The 21610-nt window shown below is 42.9% G+C and overlaps 1 protein-coding gene across 2 annotated transcripts in view; it reads right to left on the bottom strand.

The window, feature by feature from the left end:
* Positions 1-21388, bottom strand: part of FMN2 (formin 2) — a 310405-nt gene extending 289017 nt beyond the window's left edge. Inside the window, exon 1 of one of the 2 annotated variants that reach the window (XM_060286264.1) lies at positions 19864-21388. In XM_060286264.1, coding sequence (XP_060142247.1) covers positions 19864-21205 — 1342 coding nt within the window. In that variant the 5' untranslated portion in view covers positions 21206-21388. The remainder of the gene's footprint in view (positions 1-19863) is intronic. The other variant, XM_060286265.1, reaches the window with a different exon arrangement.
* Positions 21389-21610: the final 222 nt, after the last annotated feature.

Raw genomic sequence — 21610 nt, 5'->3', positions numbered from 1 at the left:
GTCCTAAAGGACTATTTACCATCACAACAAATCTAGCACAATGAAGTAAAATCATCGATCTCCGCACTGGAGTTCTCTCGGGTGGGTGAGCAGTGACACTATAAAAAGCAGAAAACCTTTTACTTGGATAGAACTATACCATGTAAAAGGCACATCTATATCTACTGTCAGCTTTGAAAAGCAGAGCAAGGATTTATCCCCGTGATTTCAAAGAAACCAGCTGAAGAACGAAAAGGTTCTAGAATCTGCCTGATGTCCTAAGACCAGAAAGTGGCAGTGCCAGAACTGGACGCATGTTCTGCTCTCCTAATTTTTATTCCAGGCGTCTTCCACTTCTGGGTGGGCCAGCAACTCTGGGAAAGTCTTCTGACCAACATTCTGTGCTAAGATATAAAAGACAGAGACCACGAGGTCTGTGCCCTGCAAGGGCTCACGAGCTAGTCATAATGACCAAAGCTCCAGAAGGAATACTTTACATGCACTCTATTTAGAACATCCTCGGCGGAAATGGCGGCAGGGGGCGGGGGTTGTTGGCAGCAAAGACAAGATACAACCAAGCACTCAGGAGTCTATCATTTGCCAGAGAATGTCCTGGTCCACCAAGAATTTCATCACGAGGAAAACACGCTCCTTGTCCATAATAACAATAAAACAGGACAATGTAGGCAGGACACCCTTGCAGAAAAGACACAGAGTAATAGTGATATCACAGAGCAGGGAAAGCCTCTGGCTCCTTCTCCATCTACTGGAGAAAATAAAGTATCTAAACAGGAAGAGAAACTTTTAATACGTGGAGACAGCAGGAGACTTTTTTCCCCTAGCCTGGATAATGCATGTAACTTTTCTGTTTTTACTGTACTTTTTGTCATTTCTAGGATTAAATAACTCAGTGACAACCCACCACTTAATTTTCAGCATTTTGGAGCCAGAAGAAACCTTAGTGATTATTTGCCTCAATCCTCCAATTTTGCCTAAAAAGAAATCAAGGCCCAAACATTTGAGTAACATCCCAGGTTATACACGGGGGAAGGCTAGGTGCGAGTTTGTATGTTATCCTATGTCCCATAATATCACTAACTTATAATCATGTTTTTAATTTATATTTTAACAGCCTAGAAACATAAAATGGGTATTTTTCCTTTTGTGTATGCTGTAACGGTTGAAGGATGAACAATGTAATTGCTATATTCTGAAAGGCATCAACATAAGTTTTTGTTTCCACAGGCCACATATCTTATGCAAAAAAAGAGTTAAACAGAAGTCTCATTATGTTAAACTTTTTTCTGACTTTATAGCTCAGACATATCTAATAAATTTCTCCTGAAATCCTATATTATCTAGCAGTTGAAATAATAAGAGGAAATGAGGTTGTGGACCAGCAAGTCCACAACATTAATGATAATTGCTTAAGTGTATGATGGAGCGAGCAGAGAGAGATCACATGTTATGTACAGATCATCATACACTGATGACCTCTGCAGGATAAATAAGAAAATAGAGACAGGCCAAGTACAATCGAGTGGAAATTAACACGTCTAGTATCAGATCCACAAGGCTACAAGTTTCACAGTGACTGAAGGGGTCTCAGGAGTATTAACATCTAGAACTTTCTCGAGGAAAGAAGGCCGTCATGTGGTCAAATGGCTGGACGTGTCACAGGAGGTGCAAGGACCCAGATGGGCCCACCCCCAGAGACAACACCACAGCTCACCAAGGGCTCCGCACACGGTCGCAAGCTCCCTGCACCCCAGGCTCAGAGCCCACCAAGCCCACAGCCAGGGCTGGTCCAGACGCTGTCACAGGAAGACACCTGTCCTCAGGCTCCAAACTCCAGGGAAGGAAGGAAGACAAGATATTTTAAACTTAATAAAACTCTACAGACTGGGTACAGATTTGCTGATGGTCTATCTGAGTCCTTAACAGTAAGTGCCTGTAATGTGTCTTCACATCCGTTTTGAAGAAGTTGACTGCTCTGTGTGGTGACCTGGGTCTCATGTGTGATGCATCTTGGTTACCCGACACTGAGAGTATGGAGAATAGCAGTAAAAAACTATGCTCAGCGTCAACTACAATAAAACATCACACAGAGACAGAGCATTCAAAAGTGACTCGGTGTAGAGAGCTCTGACAAGAGTCACTGAACAGTCTACTCAAAATTATATAAATTTAAAGCTCAGTTTTGGCATCCATCAAGGCTTTTTTGGGGGGAAGAGAAAAAAGAAACTATGCAACTTCAGTTGATCAAGGACTGAAATACGACAAGAACAAGCTGAGAAATTTAGTCAAATGAATCTAATAAAATCACCCAAGTAATATCATAGGACATATGTGACAGTGACAACCAACCCCTTTTCAGGACCTATGTTAGATTACGGATGTCTCTGGTAATTTCTTCAAAGATCGTGAAACAAATCAAACTTCAAAGGAAAAAATTATAGAAATGTCAAAAGGAAAAATGCTTTAAAAATTAATTTCTGTCTATTATGTTAAATCAATAAAAGTGAGTCTAATAAATGGCAGCTTTAAAATACCTCTGGCTGAAGAGTTTTTTTACATATTTAAAGCAGCCCCAAATAAAAGGAATGAGACACACAGACCATCGCAGCTGCTCTGAGCTTCTGAAGTCAAACATCACTGACTCTTCTAGTTGGAAGGAAAGTCAGTGGTCAAGTTCAGCCTCTCCAGGTTTGTGGTCACATCAGTAGATCTTCAACCAGCCTCTGAACATCTCCAGTAAATAGTGAAATCGCCCCTCCCAAGACCAGCTGTTCCAAAGCTGGACCCTCTTTGAGGGACGGCTCCCTGACGCTGAATGAATCACACACAGTGTTAGCAAATCTAGCTCCTCTGTCCCAGACACGTTCGATCTTCTTCTTCAACATCAATCTCAGGCTTAAAATCTGTCCTGGTCAATGGAGAGCCATAGAATAATTCTGAGAAGAGCATTAAGAACTCTCCTGGAAAGAAGGGGATGAGTTTTGGTTTTGTTTTTTTTTAAATTTCAGAGGTATATTTTAACAGGGGTTAGTGACTGGAGGATCTGATCTGAGGAGGAAATGCAAGGAACCTGCTAACTTTACACCTCTCAGACTTCTGACTGAGGAGATGCTGTTACCACCCACCAGGCAGGCAATGAACAAGGGAGCAGGGTGGCTTTGGAGGACAGAGAAGCTCAGCGTGGACCGCCTCCCACAGCCCATGTCAAGATTTTTTCAAGGCAACAGGAAATCTGCGTCTGAAATTCACAGAGAGACCTGAACCATGCAGTCATCCACATTCAGGGAAAGGGTTCCCGGGGATGAATGTTCAGATGGACTGAAGCCCAGGGGAAGCAGCATGTACTTAGCAAAGGTCTGGCGGAAGAAGAGGACCAGGAGAAGGTAACAAAAGCCAGCCCAAAACACAGGAGGCAAACCAGCAGAAGCCGGTAGTGGAAACCAAGGAATGTGGGGTTTTCTGTTTGGATAAAATATACAGTGGTTTAAATGATGTTTTTTGAAGCATTTTTTTAATTAGACATTTTTATTAATGTTGAGTGTGAAACACAACCTACTAAATTAGAATATTAATGACGTTTCTGGATTTTAGGATTATACCTTCCCCAACAGAGCACAGATTCACAAAGACTGATAATATGTAAGCCCAAAAAGAGTCACAGTAATTTCAAAACAATCTACACAATGTACATTATGTTCTATGATTGTTTCAATTATTTTGCTGTAAACGAAGATTAAAGGACTGCCTTTACAATCCCATATGACTATTGCGATATTGTGATTTATAATAAGAAATATGCATTTGGTCTTTGTCCAATTTCTGGCACAGAGCTTCTAAAACCCTTGGCATTTCCTCAAAAATATGATGAGTGAAAAAAGTCAACATCATTGGTTGCCAGCAGTGGGGTAAAGTAGGGAAGCCTGACAGCCAAGGAGCTTGAGGGAACTTTTGGAGGTGATAGATATATTCTGTTTTCTGGTTGAGGTGGAAGGTTATGTATGGGTTTATACATTTGCCAAGTTTATTAAACTGTACACTGAAAATGGTGCATGTTGTTGTATATAAACTATACATTAATAAAATTTACTTTAGAACTATCTGAGCTTAGAATGATTTCTAGCCTATAATTAGACATCCAAATTTCCAGTAGTTATGTAGGTGAAATAAAGACATTTTTAGATATAAAAGGGCTCAAATATTTGCACGGTGTATTCACCTTCTCTAGTTAAGGTCCTAGAAGATATACTTCAGCAAACAGGGAGAAAACCAAAAAATAGAAACTTACAGGGGTCCAGGGGAAACAGAGGATGTGAAAGGAAGTCCAGGAATGATAGGTGATCAGCAAGATTAGAGAACAACCAATGTAGATTGGAGCAGGGGGCCTGAGTCCTCTGGAAAGGTGGCCTCCAGGGGAAAAAATAAATTGATCTCTTAGAGTTTATAGGGAATATTAAAGATATATTTAAGTCAAAAATTTTGAAGCATCTGAAAAATTCTCCTAGAAAAGCAGGAAGACGAAAAAAAATAATAATAATTGTTAACTCCAGGAAATAGAAAGCATGATATAAGAAAGGACGTTTGAACATAGTATACAATATGACTTTGCAGTGACCACTATTTGCATAGTCCTAAGAATCTAAATATTACTTTTTATTTTATAAAAATCTGTGATCTCTGTTATGGAATTGGGGGCACAGGAGGTAATAAGAGAGGTAGATGTGAGAAAACTAAAACCCCATCTATCGTGATGGGGAGTTGGAAATCGAAAATGGAGATATTTTAGAAATAATTAGGCAAATGCCAAAGAAAACTGCTACATAAGTTGTGAATTGTTGCCTCTGTTGAAAGGGGAGTAATCAAAGGATCAGAAGGGGTAAGACAGGAAACTGCTTTTATTCATGAAAATTAAAGCTAATAAAAAATAGAAAATGTCTTCTAGCTCTAAAAAAATAAAAAATAAAGAACAAAATAAATAAAACCCTTGGACTTTCCTAAATGATTGGAGCAAAAAAGATGTCTTGATATTCATAACAAGCCCCTTTCAAGTACACTGAGTTTATGTTAATGCAGTGACTTTTGGAAGCACCTAAGGATGGGGGCTGGTTGTCAGGGGAACCAACCCTGTCTTTAGTGTTGGAACCTTCAGTCCCACCTCTGACCTCCAGGGAGGAAAGAGGAGCAGAGCTGGAGACTGATTCAATCACCAATGTCCAATGATTTAATCAATCAAGGCTGTGTAAATAAGCCTCCATAAAAACCCAAGGGGACAGGGTTCAGAGAACTTCTGGGTCAGCAAACATGTGGAGATTCAGGGAGAGCGGCACCCAGGTGCTCCGTGCCCTTTCCCCATACCTTGCCCTGTGCATCTCTTCCATCTGACTCTTCCTGAGTTATATCCTTTTATAATAAACTGGTAATCTGGAGAGTGAAATGCTTCTCTGAGTTCTATAAGCTGCTGTAGAGAATTAAACCCAAGGAGGGGGCTGCTGGAACCTATAAGCTGCTCAGTCAGAAGCCCAGGTGACAACCTGGACCTGTGACTGGCATCTGAAGACTGGCAGCCTTGTAGGACTGAGCCCTTAGTCTGAGGGACCTGACACCATCTCCAGGTAAGTAGTGTTATCAGAATTGAGTTGAATTGTAGGATACCCAGCTGGTGTCCCAGAGAACTGCTTGGTGATGTGGGGAAAAAACCCACACATCAGAGTTAGTGTTAGAATTGTAGCTATAAACCACAGAAATGACTAAATAACCTTTAGGTTTAAAAAATATTCATAAGGGAGATCCCATAATACTTACAACTGAAAGACAATGAAAACATTTCTTTACCCCAACAATAACTAGAAACAATTCAAAAGTAAAATACCGTTCCCATTAACAATGAAACACATGAAGCACCCAGAAACTAACTCAGCAAAGAAAACACAAACTCTCCATTAAAAAAAGTCCAAAACTCTATTAAAAGGACATAAAAGATGATCTGAATAAATGAAGAGGTCTTCCAGTCTTGGATGACATTATTAAAATAATAGTTCTCAATATAATCTACAAATTTAATAAACTGAGCACCATCAGGACTTTTTAAAAACCTCAACCAAAAAAAAAACCTCAACCACTTAATTTAAATTTATATAAAAAACTATAAGCCCATCAACGGCTAAGTCCTGATAATGTTCAAACTTTGAAAAAGGGGACACTTCTCCTCCAGGTAATGAGACATATTGCAAAGCACATTTATGACAGCTGTCTGGTACCCACCGAAGACAGAAAAACATCCATGCAAGGAAGAGAACAGACCCTCAGACAGGGTATGGGAATAATCTAAATCTGAATAATCTAAATCTGAATAATCTAAATCTAAATCTAAAGATGGCATTAAACATCCATGAGTAAAAATTGTTTAGTAGACGATGCTGAAAACTTTGCTTTGCCATGTGTGTCACACCACACGCTCAAGAGGACTCTGGACAGAGCAGATGTTTAAATGTAGATGGTGAATCAATAACACTATAGAAGGCTGGGGAGGAGAGAATGTTGGTGACCTGAGCCTAAGAAAGGATTTCTTAAATCAGAAGAAAATAGCACAAACCACAGATGAAAAATAGATCTGATTATGGCAAGATTAAGTACTTCTGTTCAACAAAGGACACAACAAATTTTAAAAAGGGATGAAATGCTAGGGGAAGATATTTATAACATCAAAAATTGATTCTAGGGCTTCCCTGGTGGCACAGTGGTTAAGAATCCGCCTACCAATGCAGGAGACATGGGTTCGATCCCTGGTCCGGGAAGATCTCACACGCCACGGAGCAACTAAGCCCGTGCACCACAACTACTGAGCCTGCACTCTCCAGCCCGTGTGCCACAACTACGGAAGCCCACACACCTACAGCCCATGCTCCACAACAAGAGACCGCACGACAATGAAAAGCCCGCGCATAGCAACGGACACCCAACGCAGCCAAAAATAAATAAATAAGATAAATAAATTTATTTTTTAAAAATTGATTCTATATGTCAAAATTTCAACAATTACATAGAACTGAATCCACTCCAAATAGTTTAAATAGCAAGAGACTCACGGCAGCGTATTCCTTGTCTTACAGAGTCCTGGAAGGGCTGAAGACAAAGTAGAGACCACTCACAGAGCCGTGACTGAGAACAAGGCCACCAAAGCAGTGGCCACTCTTCTCTGATCTAAGGCCTGGGTCCCAAGAGCACACTTGGCTCCCAGGTCAGGAGGTTTCCCAGCTGGGCCACCCCTGCTGCCAGCCCAGAACTGGGCTGTGCCCGCCGGGGCCACACCAGGGCCTGTGGGAAGTGGTGCCTGGACACCAGGCCTCTGCTTGGCTTGAAAGAGCAAACAGCAGAGGTCAATCCTGGACCTTGTCGAGGTCTTCCAGACGTGGCACGAATTCATCCAACGTAAACCACATCTAAAACACAACCCACAAGGGACTCTGAGAAACATCACTTTTACAAGAGCCTATAATGTAAGGAAAGAAGACCAGAGGGGGTTTAGCAATGCTCCATCACATCCTCAACACTGGTAATAGAGTCGCATCTGGAATACACAGAGAACCTCTGTGACCAAACAAGAAAAATCAGGAAACCTTATAGAAAAGGTACAAAGATATGAACAGGCAATTGACAGAAGGGTAAACCCAAACAGCTAAAAACACACAAAGTTTTTCTCAAAGGCATTAGCCATCAGATAAATACAAAGTAAAAAGTAAAACAATGACATACCACTTTCTCATTGGATTAGTAAAAATTCAAAAATTAGATAAATGCTGATTTGCTGTGCTAGCGAGTATAAACTGGGAGAAATATTTTAAAAACTAAACTGGCAGTACCCATACAAATTAAGTAAATTTTCATTTTTTTAACCTAGCAATCTCACCCCTGAATATACATTCCAGAGAAGTTCTCACACAGGACCCGTGTGGGAATACTAATCACAGTGCTGTCTGTGGTGGCATCTAGACGTCCACCCTGGCAGATGCGGAAATCAAAGGTAAGGACCATCCACGGCCACAATACACACCTCCAGGGTCGAGACTCACATACAACAGATATGAACAGTGTCCCTGGGGCTGGACGACCCAGAGGAACTCTCACTCTTTGTAACAGAATAAAGCAGTAAGAAACAACCCACCTGATAAACATTCACCAGGAAAAATCTGTACATTTTTTCCCCAAAGGCTCCCGAGTTAAAAAAAAAAAGCAAAAGAATGAAGTCTACAATTCGACTGTTTGTATAACAGAAAATTAAAAACACACAGAAATACTACACACTTTACAAAAATACATACAATTTTAAGGATATCAATCAAACACATAAAAGCTGTTCCCAAAAAAAATGCTGTTCCCTGCATCCATGAGGGGAGGTCAGAATAGGAAATGAAAATACAGAAAATAAATCCAAGGACAACGTGAAGAGTTCTGCATGGACTAACAATGCCCTCAGGGTACCAATAAACGCGCACTTCTGTCCTCAAGACCAGGGAGAGAGTGTCAGTAAGACCTAGAACTACTAGGGAGAGTACAAGCTACCCGAAAAAGGACTCGGAACATTCAAGACAGAGGAGGGACAGAGACTAAGCAAGGGGAGAAAAACTGCAGCACAGTAAATAATAATATACAAAAGTGTGTATATAAGAGGGTGTGGAGGAAAGGGAACCCTCCTCCACTGGTAGTGGGAATGTAAACTGTGCAGCCACTATGGAAAACCACTGTGGAGGTTCCTCAAAAAACTAAAAATACAACTACCATATGATCCAGCAATCCCACTCCTGGGCATACATCCCAAGAAAACCATGGTTTGAAAGGATACATGCACCCCAATGTTCATAGCAGCACTATTTACAGCAGCCAAGACATGGAAGCAACCTAAGTGTCCACTGACAGATGAATGGATAAAGAAGATGTGGTATATATACACAATGGAATGTTACTCAACCATTAAAAAGAATGAAATAATGCCATTTGCAGCAACAGGAATGGATCTAGAGATTATACTAAGTAAAGTACAGAGAAAGACAAATATCATATGATAACACGTATATGTGGAAACCAAAAAAAGTGATACAAATGAACTTATTTCCAAAACAGAAATAGACTCACAGACATAGAAAAACAAACTTATGGTTACCAAAGGTGATAGCAGGGGGAGGGGTAAATTAGGAGTTTGAGATTAACACATGTATACTATGATATATAAAACAGATAAACAAAGACCTACAGTATAGCACAGGGAACTGTATTCAGTATTTTGTAATAAACTATAATGGAAAATAATCTGAAAAAGAAAATATATATATGACTGAATCACTTTGCTGTACACCTGAAACTAACACAACATTGTAAATCAACTATAGTTTGATTAAAAAATGGTTAAATAATTTTTTTAAAAAATTTTAAGTATATATATATAAAATATGTAATCATTTATACATAATATGTTGTATTTTTATATATATGTGTAGTGTATATGAACTTTAGTCTCAGGGCAAGAGGGAACCACTGAAATGTTTCTACTCTGGGACCGGCCAGTTCAGCTCTGTATTTTAAATAGTGGACTCTCTTGCCTTGTAGCGAATTACTGGAAAAGAGCCAGACTGAGGACAGGGAGAACGTTTAGAATCTCAATGTTGGATAATCTTTTCTAGGAAATGTAGAGGCAATGGGAATAGAAATTAGAAGACTTATCAAAGAGAAATTTAAGAATAGAGAAAATGGAAGGACTAATTGAGGTCAAGTTCAAGTATGAGAAGGGTGAGAAAACCAAGGGGTGTGGCAAGGCTGGACAGCCAAACCTCGGTTGGGAATCCCAGGAGGCAGGTATTTAGAGGGAGGGAAAAGAGTAGGTACAGTGACCCATTAGACACAGTGACACTCCTGGACCTGTGACAGCTCAATGACGAGCCTGATGCAGAAAGGAGGGGCCAGAGGTGCAGACAGCCGTCCACTGGATCTAGGCGGTGATGAAGCCAGGAGGCCACATGCTCAGCTTTTATTATCCTGAAGCAGATGGTAGTGAAAATGATCTGCGAATTTAGAGTCAAGTGAGGCTCCTTAGAGAAATCATCCAAGTCAGAGATAAAAGGCTTCCAGAATCACCCCTTCACTTACATCACATTTTCAGCCCAGAGACAAATGGCTCTCCACCTAAATCACTGCAGTTCTTATTCAGCCTTATTAGCCCACCAACAATATATTGGATCCAACGGAGTCGACACATTTTTAATTTTTCCAAGAACAAAATAAAGACACATCAAGCCCTATATCCTGAAGTAAACTGCCAGGATACTATCCAAACATTTTACACCCTCAAAGCCGTTTAGCCAAAATAGCACAGCAAGGACAGTGAGAAATAAGTGCTGAACATCCTGGGTAGCTGCAAAATGTAACACCTCCCAAGGAGAAACCACATCCCTCACCTCTCCAAGCAGCAAGTGCTGGTCTATAGCTTTGAAACGTGCTGGGTGGGGGAAATTATCTACAAGTATATGTTTGCAAAAACCATCTCTATTGTTACCCCACTGTTTTTATGACTCTTCTCAAAGATAAGACTTTTATGTTAATAACGAAGAGACTCATGGCTTCCAAAACTTTCCACAGAGTATTCAAATGCATTTGTTTGGAATCCTGAAATAGTTCCTTTCTAGCCTATTTGCTTCTTAATGAGCTTGAACAAGCTGCACTACTTTAAGGCCAATAAAACTTTTTAAAAAGGTAAAATACTTAAAAGCTCTCAAAACGTTTTATCTGTCTAGTCTCTTCAGAAAATTTCATGTCAACGCAAACTTCTAAGTGAAATACCATGCACTCATAAAAGTTATTTAAGTAAGTGTATAAAATAGTATGGAAAATTGAGGACAAAACCAATATATTAAAGTATACTGAAATAATTTATACGAATTAGTACCACTACTTTTACTGAGAAGTTTAAACTAAAAGGAAAAATGCAAATCTATAGCCCATTCAAGAATCGGAGACTCTTATTGTCCTTAGATAATGAATCTAAGGATTTCCTCAATGGATCTGGTGTCACTATTAGAATTTGGAGTGTATTTAGACTCCATACACTCTAAATCCTTGGGTCATAACATCGAACACCACAGCCTTCCCATCTATAGATTCCATAAAACAGGTCCACCACCCACCATACCCGCAGTCACTACCCTGGTGTACAAAAACACAAGGTCCCAAGTGCACATCAGATAACAGCTTTCCAACCAACCCAAATCCCCTTTAGCATCAATTAACAACTGATCAAAACCACCAACGTCTTACCACCAGCTAGTACCGATGCCCAGAGCATCTTTACTCCACAGTAAAAGTGGTTCCTCGGGCTTCCCTGGTGGTGCAGTGGTTGAGAGTCCGCCTGCCGATGCAAGGGACGTGGGTTCGTGTCCCGGTCCGGGAAGATCCCACAGGCCGCGGAGCGGCTGGGCCCGTGAGCCATGGCTGCTGAGCCTGCGCGTCCGGAGCCTATGCTCCACAACGGGAGAGGCCACAACAGTGAGAAAAAAGTGGATCCCCCTACATAGGGATTTTCTTCCACTCTAACAGTAAAGTTCTAAATATGCAAAGTATCATTATCTGGAGAAAAGGATAACTCCTGGAACCATCACTCCTATAGAACTGCTGGGATGGATAAGACTTGGAGGAAGCAGCTTCCCACCAGGATTACACTCACTTTTACAACCTGGGAAACCAGGGCACTAAGAGGAGGTAAGAAATTATCGCCACGTTTTACAGGAAACCAGTAGTATACTTAAAAAGGGAGGTCGATGGAAAGACTTCTCAGCCTGCACGCCTGCCGCAGTGCTGCTCTGTGTATAAAGCCACAATTTAAATGACACAGAATTCTTCTCCACACATGTGCACTAGATCATGGGTTGGCCAAAAAGTGCCTTCGGTGTTTAAGTAAAAATAAAAGACACATTTTTCATTTTCACCAAGAACTTTATTGAACAATGTATTCACCTTTTTGTTCCACTACCTTCTGCCATTTTTCTGGCAACTTCATAATTCCACCTTTCCAAAACTTTTTATGTTTTTGAGCAAAGAACCGTTCCAGGTGCCTTTTACAGTCTTCCAGGGAATTGAAATTTTTTCCATTAACAGAATTTTGTAAAGAATTCTTCTTAAAGAAATAAATGGAAATCTGAAGGTGCAGTGTCTGGTGAATACAGCGGATGAATCAGAACTTCCCAGCCAAACTGTAACAGTTTTTGCCTGGTCATCAAAGAAACATGTGGTCTTGCGTTATGCTGATGTAAGATTACACGTTTTCTGTTCAAATTCCGGAAGCTTTTCGTCGAACGCTGCTTTTAGTTGGTCTAATTGGGAGCAGTACTTGTTGGAATTAATCTTTCGGCGTTGAGAATTAGCTCATAATAAAGGACTCCCTTCCAATCCCACCATATGCACAACATCACCTTCTTTGGATGAAGACCGGCCTCTGGTGTGGCAGTGGTTCATTTCGCTTGCCCCATGATCTCTTCCATTCCACATTGTTGTACAGCATCCACTTTTCATTGCCCATCACAATTTGTTTTAAAAACAGAACGCTTTCATTACGTTTAAGTAGAGAATCACATGGGGAAATACGGTCAAGAAGGATTTTTTTCCCACTTAACTTCTGTGGACCCAAACATCAAAGCAATTAACATAACCAAGCTGGTACAAATGATTTTTAACGCTCGATTTGGATATTTTGAGGATGTCAGCTATCTCCCGCATGGTATAACGTTGACTGTTCTCAATTAATGTCTCGATTTGATCGCTATCAACTTCAACTGGTCTACCCAACTGTGGAGCATCATCCAGTGAGAAATCTCCAGCACGAAACTTTGCAAACCACTTTCGACATGTTCCATCAGTCACAGCACCTTCTCCATACACTGCACAAATCTTTTTTTGTGTGTTTCCATTGCATTTTTACCTTTCTTGAAATAATACAGCATAATATGCCAAAAATGTTGGTTTTTCTTTCATTTTCAATATTAAGATGGCTACACAAAAATTCACCAATTTTGATAACGTTTTTTAAATGCACGCTGATATGACAGCTGTCACATACAATCTAACAAAATTGTTTCGAATGAAGTTAGAGACAACTAAGTGCTACCAGAGCCATCTTATGGAAAAAACCGAATGAACATTTCGGCCAACCCAATACCACCAAGACTCTTCTGCCTGAAGTATAAAAGGAGACCCAAGGAATTCCCTGGTGGTCCAATGGTCACAACACGGGGCTTTCACTGCTGTGGGCCCGCGTTCCATCCCTGGTCAGGAAACTAACATCCTGCAAGCTGTGCAGCATGGCCAAAAAAAATACTACTACTAATAAAAACTTTTTAAATAAAAAGAAACAAGAAGGAGTAAGGTTTAAGCACTTTTAAGCATAATTTTAAAACACAGCAAAGGCTTAATTTTCTCAAGAAATTATTCTATTCTCCCTGAAAATAAAAAGGACTATTTTTGGCCCGTTGCAGCTCTGGCATAACAGATAATAAAGGCTCCAGTGGGTCCAAGGTACGGTGCACAGAGGAATGGCAGTAATTTTCCCACCCAATGAACGCCTCCAGGTACATCCTTGAAGGGGACGAAGATACAAAGGTTTCCCTCTCTCTCTCCCACAGTGGAGCAGGTATCAAAAGACAACACTTCTCTGGCATGGTCAGCATCCTCTTTTAAGCATCCAATAACTTATCTTTTGTTCTTATCATTCTGATGTTACAATACCTCGATTTACTAACTACCATTTCAAATTGACTAGAAGTTTTATTTTCCATGTATTTATATATTTAATATTTAAAAAGCCTCAGAAAGTTTTCAATCACTAAAATCACAACCAAAACTATCAAGTCACAAGGCAGTACATATTTGTTTCTTCCTAATGGTCCCGTCATTCTAAATTTCATTAACATCAGGTTGTTACTTATAATGCAAAAGCAGGAATGAAGGGAATAATGAAATTTTCCTCTTCTTTCATTACCAACAAAATTTATATTTGGAAGCTTAGAGTTACTGCATTATCATTGCTATGTTAAAATCAATCCACAAAAATCAGAATAGATGTTCTCTCAACACAAATTCTACCAAAGTATCATTCTACCTTCACCACTGAGTCAATCATAACTCAATGAAAATAATTAATTTCCACCACCCAAAAATGTTAGTAACTTTCCAACTTAAATTCTACTAGTTTTAGATAATCAACTCCCGTTTGAAGAAAATGGTGAACGAGCTTCATAAAGGCCTCAGTGTGCTCAATGTACACCTGACTGACTGGCACACAGCGGGCGCGGAGTAGGTACTCGCAGAGGATAGACAGGAGCGGGTGATGAATGGACAGAATCAGGTGAGCAGGCAAGGAGAAAGGAAAAGCAGAAGGAAGTGAGAAGGAAGACCTAAAGAATCCCCAAATCCAAGAAGTATACATGATATGATATAGACAGTAAGCACAGAGATGCAGAGACGACCACCAGTCAGGCCCAGCTGGGAAAGATACCAAAGAGGAAATGGGAATTCAATCAGCCTTTTCAGATGCTAAGTCAAGAGAGACAAATTGTGTTACAGGAGAGTGAAAACTGTTAGACAAAGGCACAAAGTCAGCGGAATGAAATGACTGTTCATAGAACAGTAAGCAGATTAACTTGACTAAAGTAGAGAGTTTCTGAAGGAAACCATGGGAGGTGAAGCTGCAAAGCCTCTACCCCAACCCCCTTTAAACACCACCACCTCCCCCTAATCACACAGTCATCCTCCACCATATGCTTTCCTTATCCAAACCCCCAAGCAAACTACAATTTCTGACAAAGTGACAAAAAGGCTTACAATCATTGAAAATGCAAGAAAAGAAAAAACTGATATATAAACAATTTGCCAAAAAAAACCCTATTGACTAGAAATATTAATTTTCAACAAGTATCGGATTACATCTTTCCCAGTGTTTATACACAATTTCAGAGTTGTTTTGTTTTGATGTGACAAATTTGGTTTGGACCACTTTGAACAATGTAGTCCATTAAGGCAATAAACCAGGACAGACAAGTAAATAGCACCAACTGTGTGCCTTCTATGTACCAGGCAGAGTTGTAGGGGCTTTACATACACTATTTAATCGTAATATTATTAACTTGAAATGATTCCTCCACCTTCATACATATGAGAAAAAATTACTTAAGAGTCACCTAACTGAACAGCCAGCTAGGATACAGATACATCTGGAATACCAGTAGTTAGAGGAACCACAGTTGCATCACCCAAGGTGTGTGCTCAGCACCTTTTTAATGGAATCAGAAGGAAACACTGCTCTAAATGCACCTGCTCAAGTTCATGTACACATGGCTTGTACCCAAATGCCTAAATGCATGAAAAGCCAGGCCAGTGGGGTAAATTACTTCAATCCAAACCACAGCCTTACAGGAACCATGAGAAAGGATGTTTTAGACCAAATTAAAATGATTTGAGAACAGTGCTACCTGTCCCAGCTTATGCTGCCAAATCTGATTCAAATACATGAAGCCCAGTAATGCAAGATATAGGGGAAAAGACGGCATTCTTGTAATCCCCTTTCCTGTCATAGTAACACTGATGCATTACACACAACAGGGGTGATTTCTGACCCTCACTCATTTATTGGTCAATAACTGGACGTCTACACTCTGTCAGATGCTACTGCTGGATATAAGACTGCTCCAGGCTCTAAAAAGTTCACAATCTAATAACTTCACAAGCAGCGTGAGAAAGTCTGCACTCCTAGAGAGGGTCTTCTTTCCACTTTGATATAAAAATCAAGATAACCTTTAGAAAAGCCAAAATGAGAGTCATGCAATCTAAATTTTAAAGCCCACGCCCTTTATTGACTAGCTAGTGCTCCAAAAGCTCACTGACACACTTCATTTTATTTTATTCACATTAACAACAGATTTGGTTTTCTAAGTACAGATCCTAGATGGGCCATTGGCTACTTAATGCCCTGAGGCAAGTTACTTTACCTGCCTGACCATGGTTCGCTCACTGGGAAAACGAAGATAAACAGCTAGACCTCAAGACTATCGTAAGGATTTGAGATAATTATGTAATGCACCAACACAGAGCCTGGCATTTAGCAGAGTGCAATAAATATAGCTAACATCATAATCACAGGATTCATAAACCAATAACAAATTGATCACAAAAATCAAATTAGAAGTAATGGGGGGGATGGAGAAGAGACCTATGACAGCTCTAAGAATCAATAGCTGACGGGAAGGAAAAAGTCAAGAAAACCACACAGATACAAAACCTCAGCAACAGCCAACTGGAGTCACCAGCCTATTACACTTCAACAGCAGTTGAGGGCAACAGCAGTGTTTTCACGGGATGCAACCATGATGGGTCTAAAGATGACATTAAGCCAGTTAAAGCAGATGAACCATTCAGGCCACGTGTTTAAGAAAAAGAAGGATAAGCACATAATTGACTTTGGAAAGACTTCTATCAAAAGTGATTCAGCATCACAAATTTAACATTTCACATGTCTACACTTTAATTAACTGCAAAATTCTATTCACAAGCTTGTGCTGTAAGGAAAGCATGTGCAAAGAAATCTCTTAAATTTCACAGCAATTTTTGCACTAAACACTGAAAAAGATGTTTTTTCAAGCAAATGAAGTGTGAAATTTCAGTGTAGTGGCCTAAAACATCATCAGCTCCTTAACAGCTAAAACAAGATAAAGTCTTGGTTCCCAATAAATGTTATTATATCTGCCAAAGAAACAAACATGTGCCATGGAGATCTCTTTTCACTCGAATTTTCTCCCTACATTTGGAAGGCAGTAAAAAGCAAAAAACATCTGTTCCTTCCTGCAGAGCTGACAACCTTCATTCTATGGTTTAAAAATAAAAGCTGTCCATGGAAGTTTAGAGATATAACTATCACCTGCTTCAAAGGCAGCTGGCAATTAATTGATCCAAAGACATGCAAATTAAGGCCAGAAAACAAATTCCCTGAGGACAATGCTAGGGTTCCCCAGGGCTCTAGTAATTTCCAAGACACCCATAAAATAGGAGAGGATGGTAAAGAACCAAATGTAAAGCCAAATGACAAGGAAACAGACAACAGCTGAGGAACAGAGGCTGTGTCACCCTGGATTCACTCGACCACCGCAGGAAAGCTTCCATGAGAGATGTCTGGAGAAAACCTGCTTCACTCTGACCATCAATCACCCTGCATCCAGCCCAAGAAGGCCACACGTTCAACAATGAAAGGAATTCACCTTATTAATAACAGAAACTTGGAAATCTCCTAAGTGAAGGCCTTAAATTCTATAATATATTTTAACGTTTTTACTCCATATGACGTCTTACAGTGTTGAACACCCAAAAATGAGGAATAAGCAAGAACAGTCAGACTCAAATCAGTAGACTCAGCTCCTATTTTTGGCTCAGCCTCTGAATGAATCACAGTGTGACCTTGGAAAACTTTCACCTCTTTGTTTACCTCCATTTGCCCACCAGTTACAAGATTCGGTTAAACCTACCTTTTTTTTTTTTTTAAGAAAGTGAGTGAGACAAATATATAGAAACTGCAACACAAATATCCACTGGTCACTGGCCAACTATAGCCAAGCATCACATATAAAGTAGGGAATGCCTCATATGTATCACTTATGTGTGGCATCTAAAATATGACACAAATGAACTTATCTACAAAACAGAAAGACTCACAGACATAGAGAACATGGTTCTCTGGTTGCCATGGGGGAGGGTGTTGGGGGAGGGATGGAGTGGAAGGTTGGGGTTAGCAGATGTAAGCTATCACAAATAAAATGGATAAATAACAAGGTCCTACTGTATAGCACAGGGAGCTCTATTCAATATCCTGTAATAAACCATAATGGAAAATAATATTAAACATAAAGAATGTATATATGTACATAACTGAGTCACCTTGCTGTACAGCAGAAATTAACATAACATTGAAAATCGACTGAACTTCAATAAAAATATATATAAAAATAAATAAATAAAGTGGGTGATGCCCATATTAAAGCAACTAACTCTGCACAGTAAAAAATCCTGCTTGGAGATGTCAACAAAAAAACCCAGGTACCTCTTGAACAGGAATCCTGTAAGAGTCCCAATTTCAAGTTTGGAAATACTTAGCAAATTTAAATGAAATGCTAGCTCCAAAAATACCCTTTTTTTTTTTCCTTAATGGAAACAAAACTTCAACCTATTTAGGGTCCTACGATCTTCAGGACTCTGACCAATTCTCCTATGAATTCCTGTCTCCTCATCCCTTGCCAGGAGGTAAGTCACTGCACACTTGATGCACCCAGAGTACTACATCTCTATGTGCACTTGTCAGAGAGGCTTGGAAAGGCAGAGACATGATTTAATGATCTTTATATCACCTAGCATCTAACACACTGCCTGGCATAACATGGCTGCCCCGTACACATAGATATATATATTTGTTAAATGAAGGAAATGAATATATTTGAAATTCTAAAGCAGAACAACCATTAATAGTAATGAATGATCATCTTAATTTTGGTGATATTTTCATTTCTAGAAAAATAATATATAAAATGAGTGTCACCTAGATAAGGAGGACATACTGAATTTCTTAACAACATTAAATTCACAAAAGTTAACTAAAGAACTTTCCGATCCTCTTCCTTCAAAATCAGTCTTTTGGACGTTTTTATGTTTCTTTTTTGTTTTGTTTTATTTACAATTTATCTAACGGATATTAGACTATAAATATTCCTTTAACTTAACCTACGTGATATCGGGAAGGGAGAAGTAAAAGAGGGACAGCAAGCATGTAAAATGAATCAAAGAGGCTACTCTGAAGTGTAAGAATCTATAAACGTAAAATAAAAGATAGCCCATGGATGAAATTTAAAATGTGGCCAATACAAGTAAGTACGAAACATGAACAGCATTTACCTAACTAACAAGCATCCATGCTCTGGAGAAACATCATCTACTGTTTCATAGATACCCTATTTATTAAAGCCACAGAACCTAAGATTTTAAGCTTTTCAAATTACATTTGAAATTTTTAATCATTCAAATACTTATCACTACCTACCGGGACTTGCATGAATTCTCATTTTCCCCTGCTCCTTAAATTCTTACACTCAATTATTTCATTTAAAAATTAAGAGAAGTTAGTAAACATGAAACAAGCTGACACTCTACCAGCGGGCACTTAAGGAAAGGCGTGGGACCTACGCAAGGATAAACTCATCGCACTGCTCCACATTTTCCGCCGTGAGCCGACCGTTCAGCCGGCTTTGCCAAGTCCGTACGGACGCTGGAAAGGTACCAGTAGTAGCGTCCCGGGTGCTTTTGGCCTGCTCACCATCACTGTCTCCAGGCTGGGCCATGAAACGAAATGTAAATGATGCCTAATATTCTAGATCACTATGCATTAATTTCCTGAAAGTATGCATCAGATTTGGTTGCGTCAGCAACCAGAAGTGACCACCTAAGTTCACTACGGCGTCCACGCCGATCGCTGAGAGAGAAACTACGTGTCACATGCGTGCACATGGGCGTGTACCTCAGAGCAGTCCTAGAATAGATGATGTGTCAGAGGACCGTGAACAATCTCGTTATTTTTAATGCTGTGGGAGGAGGAAGGAAAGAGAATGATGGCTTTGCAAACGGTGCCAAAAAAGGAGCCGATCTGCCTGGCGTGACCCGGGATATTTTGGAGAAGCGGACAGAGCGGCCCTTGCTCCCGATGCCTTAGGGCAGAAGCGCCTAAGCTGCTCCCTTTAAGACCCTGTGTACAAACGGAAACGTCTCCGAGGGGCAGGCGCCCTGGGCCCCGAGCCCGGCGCTCACCTGCGAACACGTCCTGAAGACCGCCCGCCCCGCGCTGCGCCAGGTGCGCCGAGACCCCCGCCCCGGGCGCTCGGCCCAGCTCCGCGGTCCAATCGGCCGAGCGGCTGCGGCCCGCGCGGGGTTTCCTGGCCGGGGCGGCGGCAGCGGCGGCGGGGGCCGCGGCGGCTCCGGACCCCCGGTCCAGGGAGGACTCCGGCCGTCTCTGGACCCGGGGGCTCTGGCTGGGGGACGGGGCCGGGGAGGGCCCGGGAGAGCTGAGCTGCCGGGTGGTGGTCCTGACGTAGCAGGGCGCCAGGAGCGGGCGGGCCCGGGAGCAGCGCGGGCTGCGCGCCGGGCTGCAGGGCGGGGAGGCGGCCGCGGGGACGCTGGGCCTCGGCGCGCCCTCCTCGCGCGTCGCCCCCTGCCTGCGCGGGGCCTCTCCCGCCGCCGGGCCCCACTCCGCCCCCGGAGAGCCTCTAGGCGCGTCCTCGAAAGCGTCCTCCTCGCCTTCCTCGTCCGTGTCCGCGGCCCCTCGCTCCCCGGGAGCCGACCCGGGAGCCGACCCGGGAGACGGCAAGGCGGCGGCCGCGGGCTGTTCTGCAGCCGGGGGCCGGTCGGGGCGTGCGGACGGCGCCGCCTCGGCGCCTGGGCCCGGCGGGGGTCGGTCCAGGCCCGGCAAGGCCCCGGGCGGGGGGGCAGCGGAGGGGGGCGACGCCGGGGGCGACTCGGGGCTCAGGGACTGCTGCTGCTGCTGCATCTGCTGGAGACGGATCGCCTGCTGGATGTCCGAGAGTAAGTCCTCCTGCTCCGCGGCCGAGTGAAAGCTGTAGAGGTCTGTGTCTGAGCCCGAGCTAGTCCTTTGTCCATCCTGCACCCCCGCCGCAGTCTCCGAATCCTCGGCCACCGCCGGGCTCCCGACCCCGGCGGAGCCAGGGCCCCGGGGCCGCGTCACCTCGGAAGGGTCGGCACACTCCGTATCGGACAGGCCCGTCTCGTCGGCCGAGAGGCTGAGGTCCGGGATTTTGGTGACCAGGGAGTGGGCGCTGTCCAGCTCGCCGGCCTGCAGGGCCTGAGAGTCCAGCACATCCTCACGGGAGCCGCCAGCACCTCTGCCCTTGGACAGGGTCTTCCGAATGCGCAGGTTGGAAAAGACCGAGGCCCTGGGGTCCGACCGGCTCTTCTTCCTGCCCGGCTCCCCACCGCCGCCCCCCTTGCCGTGCCGGCCCGGCGCCTTCTTGCCCCCGCCCGCCTTCTTTGTGCCCTCGGCCTCGCGGAGCCCGGCGGCGTCCTCGCTGCCGCCGCCGCCGCCTCCGTGCGGGGCATCGCCCGCACTCCTCTTCGGCTTCGCGTCCTGGTTCCCCATGCTGCTGCCGCCGCCGCCGCCGTCGCCGCGGGCATTCAGGCCATGCCAGCTCCTCGGCCCGGCCGCGCTGGGATCCCGAGGATTCAGGCGGCGAGCGAGCTGCTGAGAAGAGGGAGGCCGGCCACGCACCTGCCGCGCTTCGCAGAACGCGCCGCGGCTGCGCCCGCCCGCGCGGGGCCGAACGCGCTCACGCAGCGCCGCCAATGGCCGCGCGGAACGCACAAGGCCCCGCCCCTGTTCGCTTTCAGCACCGCCCCCGGCCCTTCGGCCCCGCCCCCCACCGCTGAAGCGCCAGGAGCGCCTCTGGGTCTGAGGACCTCAGTATACGCCACCGGAATCCAATGCCTGGTCCCTGCTGAAGGGCTTGGCAGCTGGAAGATCCACGCTGAACAAAAAAAGAAAAAA

This window comes from Globicephala melas, chromosome 16, assembly GCF_963455315.2.
Source record: "Globicephala melas chromosome 16, mGloMel1.2, whole genome shotgun sequence".
NCBI classification, from domain to species: Eukaryota; Metazoa; Chordata; class Mammalia; order Artiodactyla; family Delphinidae; genus Globicephala; species Globicephala melas.
The sequence above is the reverse complement of the archived record's forward strand: the minus strand, read 5'-3'. Positions and strand labels throughout refer to the sequence as shown.